This window comes from Saimiri boliviensis, chromosome 11 (genome assembly GCF_048565385.1).
Source record: "Saimiri boliviensis isolate mSaiBol1 chromosome 11, mSaiBol1.pri, whole genome shotgun sequence".
NCBI lineage: Eukaryota > Metazoa > Chordata > Mammalia > Primates > Cebidae > Saimiri > Saimiri boliviensis.
Window position 1 is genome coordinate 95,959,368 of NC_133459.1, and position 7,343 is coordinate 95,966,710.

The 7,343-nt window shown below is 45.7% G+C and overlaps 1 protein-coding gene across 3 annotated transcripts in view; it reads right to left on the minus strand.

The window, feature by feature from the left end:
- Nucleotides 1-6,583, minus strand: part of SLC22A15 (solute carrier family 22 member 15) — a 78,966-nt gene extending 72,383 nt beyond the window's left edge. For 2 of the 3 annotated variants that reach the window (XM_010344062.3, XM_074381211.1), the window contains exon 1: nucleotides 6,379-6,579. In XM_010344062.3, the coding sequence (XP_010342364.2) occupies nucleotides 6,379-6,465 (87 nt within the window). In that variant the 5' untranslated portion in view covers nucleotides 6,466-6,579. Of the gene's footprint in view, nucleotides 1-6,378 lie in introns of all 3 variants that reach the window. The other variant, XM_003933511.4, reaches the window with a different exon arrangement.
- Between the last annotated feature and the right edge of the window lie 760 nt (nucleotides 6,584-7,343).

Genomic DNA, 7,343 nt, shown 5'->3' on the forward strand with positions numbered 1-7,343 from the left:
TTAGATAAATAGGACTAAAGAAGTCTCGAGAAGGGAATTAACTCTCTCACTTAATTAAGAGTTAATGCTATTTAATACAATTTCCATATACCACCTAAATCTACCAGGCAGGCTATTCTGCAGAGAATGCAGAAAGAGATAGGATTAGAAATAATTGATGGAGTAACATAGAATCAAAAACAAATGTGAAAAGATACTCCCAGAAAGAGGGCAGAAACATGTTTTCCTTTTGGACATGTGCCCTGAACAGAGAAGGTACTTAAGATAGATGAGGATGAAAACAAATTTTGAAGTAAAAGGAAAGGATGTTTAGAAAATTCACACCAAGTAACCTCTATTTTATCCATGAAGTTGGGACGAAAAGCATCTAGGTAGAACGAGATGAATAGAGGCAGCGGAAGTCTGGGCTCGAGAGGAGTGATAAACAATCGAGTGGTAAGAAGTAAAGGTCAGAATGGAAGAATGAACCAATACCATGGGCTGTGTGGGTCTGTGAACTGGGAAAAGATGAAACACAACATACGCAACACAAGAGAGGTGAACAGCAAATTACCGTATGGCCATGTGTTGAAATACCATGCTACAGCCATTAAAAAATACAGAGTTGTTCCTTTATGTGCATAACAAGGCATTCAAAACATTGCTGAGAGGCAAAATCCAGTTATGACACACATTTCTGTAAAAAAAAAAAAAGATGGCTAAACAATATTTATATAATAAAGAGTCTGGAAAGCTATACACCAAAATGTGAGCATGCTTTACTTTTGGATAGTAGAAGCATGAGTGATTTTTATTAATTGCTATATTTTTTCTTTTTTCTACAATCACCATATGCCATTTGCTGAGTACTACATGATACCCCTTGAAAGCAGACATCAGATCGTATGAGTGTTTGGTCAAAGAAGTCAGAAAGGAGAGTCCCGAGCTGCGCTTGTCTTTGGATTTGATAGCCTTTTTCTTCTAAGGCAACCTCTGACTGTGGTGATGAACCAAGGTGGTATTCTGAAACCTAAGGTCAACACTGACACAAGGCCAATTAATTGCTGGGCATTGAGAAACTTTGAGAAATCCGAAACTTGCAAAACAAATTAAACTTTCATGATCCAGCCGTTTCCAAGCACACAGTAGAGACTGAGGGGTGATTTGCCTAATAACAATTACCTAATAATGCCCTCTCACAGCAGACTACCACAGCATTCAAGCCTAGTTCTTTCTGCCATATTCACATTGCCTTTCTTCATGACTCTAATGACTTTTTTTTTTGGTGCTGTCTTGGAAGATAGTACCTTCACTGTCAAGGCACAAGCAAAACAGCCATGGGTGGCCTTGGCAGGCATTAGCTGGGGATTTGGGTGCTGCAGAGGCATCAGGCTAGTGGCTTTCCACGGAATGTCCTAATTCTTGAGATGTCCAGGCCTAAAGGAGCTCCTTAACTCTTCTGGAGGGCTCCTGTATCTCTACAGCCTTCGTGGATGAAAATCTGTCTGATAAATCTGCAACTTTATCTGCTTTACACTAGGGGGCAATGTCTGTCTACAGACAACAACAGCTTTCCTGAGGGTGTGGGGACCAGTGTGGCTTTGGTTTCTTTGACCCAACCACTGTGTTTGTCTCTTTGCCCCACCCACCTAAACTGGTGAAAGGCAAAAGTTCCCAGAACACCATAAACCCTCAGAAGACCTAACCTCCAGGCCCAATTGTCTGAGGGCTCGTAGAACTAAAATTGGACAGTAGGAGTGGCATAAAACTTGCTCAAACTGGCAGAGAGCCTTGGTAGATGTTTTAGAGTCATGAGGGAGTCTTACTAAGACCATAGGTTCTCTCACGGCTGAAGCCTCCCTGGTGGTGAGAACACTCTGGGGATGACAGCTAGTCTTCATAACCGTAATGCAATAAAGGCTCCACTAATGCTTACGGTGTGAACTTCATCACTTGCTTACGCCAGGGAGGTTAGAAGAAGCAGCTACAACCTCAGCCGTAGCTCATTAAACGAGTCTTCCTAAGAATTTCTTGTAGAGGGAGGGACATGGTGCCACATACAAGCAGATAGGGGAGGTAAGTTGTGACAGCATTCTACATGAAGTTTAACAAAACAGTCTGAATAAAACTCACTCTACCCCATCCTCCTGTGTTTAAAGGATCACAATTCACAGCCATAACTGACCCAAGAAATATTGATTTAAAAAATAAATAAACTATTATTCTCATAGAGCAAACTGTAGTATTCTCTCCTAGATACATAGTTTCTTCTCTTTACCATTATTTTTACTTAAAAATATTTAATATGGAAAAGCGAAACATAAGATTCATGAAACAGCTATCACAATTAACAAATGATAACAGATGCAATCTCTTTTGTACCCTCCTCGCAAGCTCACCCCTTTCCTTCCTTCGCAAGAGGCAATCAACCTCATGAATAGGGTGTGGCTCTTTCTACTCCATGTTCTTATATTTCTATACTGTTTATATATTTTTATAAAACAAATATAGTATTGGTTTGTGTGTTTTTGAATTTTGTATCAAGAATATGTGTCACAAAGTATATATTGTTCTGCTTTTTTTCCACTTAACATTGTGTTTTAGAAATTCCTCCATATAGTCGTATACAGATCTAGTTCATTTATTTCAGATGTTGTATGCTGTTAACTTCATACCACATCTTATCCAGTCCTGTTTTGAAAGTCAGGTGGTTCTAACTTTTGTTATAATAGACAGTGTTGCAGTAAACAACTTATACATATCTCCCTACGCACTGTTCAAGCGATAATGTAGGATGTGTACCTAGGAGTTTAATGCCAGGTTGTAATTCTACTAGATGGTGCCAAATTGTTCTCAAAATGGAGTAGTTTTTATTTCTCCTCATTTCATCACACCTGTATTGTTAGATTGTTTAATGTTTGCTAATAGAGTAAGATGAAATATTCCATAGTCATTTTAATATGCCTGTCCCAGATGACCGCTGAAATTAAAACATCTTTTCACGTGTTGATTATTATAGTTTCCTCTTCTGCAATCACATCATTCCACTTTCTAAAATGCTGTGAAAAGCTATTTATTGCATGGATAATATAATGCACTGGTCATTCCAAGATCTAAAAAATAAGGTTATTAACAGTTTATATAAAAATAATGCCTTCCTGAACACCAGAATCTAAGATGAGATTCATAGCACAGCTTCGCAATTTTGTTGGTGAATGCTTGTTTTAGATTATATGTTCCTGATAGTTAACGGATGTTTTAAATTCTGTGCAAATTATACTACAGTGTATGATTCATGATTCTGAGCAAAATGACGAAGCAGGAGCCTCTGGCTTAGAACAAAGAAATAAGGTCCATTTTCATTTTATGTCTAAAAGAATCATGAAGCAATGAATTGTATTCCAACATTCCTCCTCCAGAGAGCCTAGACAACAAGCAAACACAGACACAAACACAAAACAGTGATGATGGCAGCAACTCAGAATCACCATCAGAAGAGAAAGAGTATTACGCTAAATAGAATTACTCCGACTTTAACACCACAGATAGCTCTGATCCTAGGGAGAGCAAGTATATTTTGATGGTCAGAAAGTTTCTAACTGTAAAGCTTATTGCTTATGCATAAGTCAACCATTTTTACATAGGCAATCCTTTTCCCTTCGCTTTTTGTTTATGTACATTAATACCACATATTGCCATGATCAGGGCATTTGCATCTTATGCTGATGAGAAATCTGTAAAATCTACATCTATTCTTTAGTTATCTCAAAGTTGAACGCTATGGAGATTCCAAAAATTGTATTTGCAAGGAGTATGAAGGCAAGTCTCTTAGCCAAAGGACACTGGATAGTGAGGTAACTTTCAATGATTTACATGATGGTACCAATAATTCAAGAAAACAGCTAACCAAAAACCCTTTAGAATTGGCTTTGGTATGTGCTTTTGTCCTCTCAGTTTGAACTTGGATGTGTTTGGAGTAAAGGGAAAACCGTTTTTTTAAATAATAATAATGGTCCCGGAAGAAGAGAAATGTTAAAAGTCCTGTAAAGTTTCCACCTCTGTCCTTCTGGTGTTGTGCCTCTCAGCTGGGGTTAATCATTATCAAATCTCAGATGGGAAGAAGGCTCCCACCGAAGCAGAGGCTCCCTCTCTCTGGCCTTGTTGCTGGGTTGCTGGTCTGCCCCTTCCTTGGGCAATGGTACGAAAACTCTTTCGATTTTAAAAACAGACAAACCTCCTTCCATTTAAGGCAATTGTATAAAAAGAGCTTCTTACTACACTGGGGGAAGCAAAACCTTACCCCCAAAATGATGAAATCACCTGTGATACAACTGAGCAATGGGACTTCACAGTACTCCCACTTCACAGACCAGCTGCCCTAACCCAAAATATCAAAAACAGACTTGGTAGAGAGATCTTTGGGGATATCCACTCTCATACCCAGGATAGCTCTGGGTGGCTCTACAACCAACTGGATCACGTAACTCAGTGGGCTGACTGAGTCCTCAAAAACACATAGCATGTGAAGGATTCATTTTTGCCCGGGCTGGGGCATCTCCTCCACTGGTATAGACACAGCTACAGGGAATCTCCTGGCCCACATCTACAAGAGAAACAGTTGCTCAGCCCCAACACTTTATGACCTACTCCTTGGACAGCAAATACTGACCATGAGTCAGTCAAGGTTTAGTGAACAGTCACGGGCATGGGACTGGAACTTTTTGGTAGCAAACTCTTACTGTGTCAACCGTAAATAAAAGCAAATTAGAAAAACTTAACAGGTCCTGAACCCAGAACACCGGCCTTTTTAGAACATCACTCCACTGAAGACAAACTGACTCCAAGTTAGTGGATACTTGGCTAGGCAAATAAGAAAACGGTAACAGGAAGTAAAGGGTAGGGATAGAGAGATGGGGAGCTGGGATTGTTCAAGAGAGGAAGTACGCTCCCGGAATTCACGGCTGGAACAGAAAAAGGATTTTCACAAAGAAACTGTTACAAATAAAGATCAGGCATCGTGGTTGTAATTCTATTTCCTCTGTATAATTCTATTTTCTCTGTATTAAAGACTCTTTATCATTTAGCATGAACGTTTTACCTCCCTGAGGGAAGCTCATTTAAAGCTGAAACAGGGAGCTGAAAAGAACTTCAGAATACCACATATTCATGAGCTGAGAACTGTTCCGCTAGACAAAGCACTGACTCCATCATTTGAACTGCTTCTGGCTGGTGATGAAATCAACGGAACTTTCAAACATTTTAATCAGTAAGTCAGTCCCTAACTTCCCCCATCTTCCTGTTGAGCCACTGCCTTATGCAAAGTTTAAGCAACTTGTGGACTGGTGGCTATATCCAGGACCACTCCACTTCCTGCAGAGTAACTATGATCACGTGTTAACTAATTACGTGTTTAACTGTCTGCCTGCCCCCACCCGCAGCCACTAGAATGCAAGCTCTTGAGGGCAGTGGCTGATTTGTCCACCGTGGCATCCCTATGATCAGCACATCCTAACCCTCATTAAAGGTGTTGACTGAAGGAAAGACTAAAAATGGCTGGCTCACAGCAAATACTAAGAAAGGATTCGTGAATGAACTGCCTCTAGCATACTGAGAGAAGCAGCTAACGTCAAATGAGCCATTTAAGTCGGTGAAGGGCTAACCCTTGCCTGGCGCAGTTAATCTGTAGTGACCTTTCGCATATGGAACCCACATTTTGAGGCTGGGATACACGTAGGTTCTGAGAATTCTTTATAATGAGGACGTGATTCCATGTGATAACCACACATGGTAGATGGCACTATTTGGCTTACGGATGTCTCAGCCCAAGGCTGGCGCAGGGCCGAATGAGCCAGCAGAACTCAAACCAGGGGGAAATAAAGCTTGTGCTTTCAAAGCCCCTGGAAGAGTGAGCCCCCTCAAACCCAGGAAAAGGGGCAGAGGACACCCAGCGCAGACGGAGGCGATCCTAGACACAACCTTCGGTCTGCAGGTTATCAAGGCTGTGTCCTAGATTCCAAGGTGACAGCGCCACAGGTAGGGTAACACGCCTTTCGCATTTGCAGCGTGTTACAAGCAACAGCGTAGGACAGGTAACGCCATCGTGCATCCCTTGGTAACCAGCACAGAGGCTGAGGAACCTTTAACCCCCTATACACACGCTCCTTCCACCACTCAAGGTGGCGGGGGTGGGGGGCCCGGCAGAACCCCAGAGGCTCTGAGGCGGGCCAGCGACCTCGCTGCTGCCGCCGGGCCCAGACCACCCGGCGGCGCCTCTCCCTGCCGCACCCGGCGCTCGCCACACCTCGGCGTTTGCAGCGCCTCGGCCTCGGGCCCCCGCGGTCTGGGAGCGGACCGTGGCCCTGAGAAGGGAAGCGGCGCTGCGGGGCCGCGGGGACTTACCTGCAGCAGCACGGCCAGCAGGACGCACAAGTACATCTGATAGATGCCCATCTCCCCTACCGCCTGGAACGCCTCCTCCACCTCCATGGCGGGCCGCGCGCGGGAGCCCCACCGCCCCGCCGCCCGCTCCGGCGCGGCCCTCCCGCCCGGCGCAGCGCGCGAACCCTGGGCGCCCGGCACCCGCTCGGACCCGCCGGGGCAGGGACGGGGGCGGGGGCGGGGGCGGGGGCGGGAGCGCGGGCGGCGGGGCCGGGGCGGGCCGGGGCGCGGCGCCTGCGCGGGCGGGAGGGCGGCGGGGCCCAAGAGGCGGATGCGGGGCGGGGAGCGCGGACCGGAGCGGGGCGACGCTGGGCGAGGGCGAGGGCGAGCGGGGCGTTCGAGCTCCGGGGCTGGATACCCTGGGCCCGGGCTTCTGGGCTTCCTGTTTAAAAAAATGGTGTTTTGGTGTGTATTTTGTTTTGAGAGGGATCGCCGCCTGCGCCTTAAAGTGAGGGAAGAGGAAGTGGGCCGGGCCGTGGGGCGCCGGGCCTGGGAAGAAGCGCCGGGCCGGCGTCCGCGTGTGACCCCGGGTTCTGCCTGCCCGGGACGCCGCAGCTGCAGGGCCGCCTGGCGGCTCTCGGCAGTGTCTGCGCCCTTGCCCAAACCAGTTTAATGCGGGGGCTCGGGGCGCCCTAGACGCTTCAGAGAAAAGTGCCGTGCCGCATTTCTTTCCCGTCCTACTGCGCGCTAGCCATGGGTTAAGTGCACTAGTAGGTAAGCAAAGGCTTGCAAAACCGTGGGATACATTTGCTTATAGAAGTATGCACGAGGAGGCCGGGCGCGGTGGCTCAAGCCTGTAATCCCAGCACTTTGGGAGGCCGAGGAGGATGGATCACGAGGTCAAGAGATCGAGACCATCCTGGTCAACATGGTGAAACACTGTCTCTACTCAAAATACAAAAAAAAATTAGCTGGGCATGGTGGCA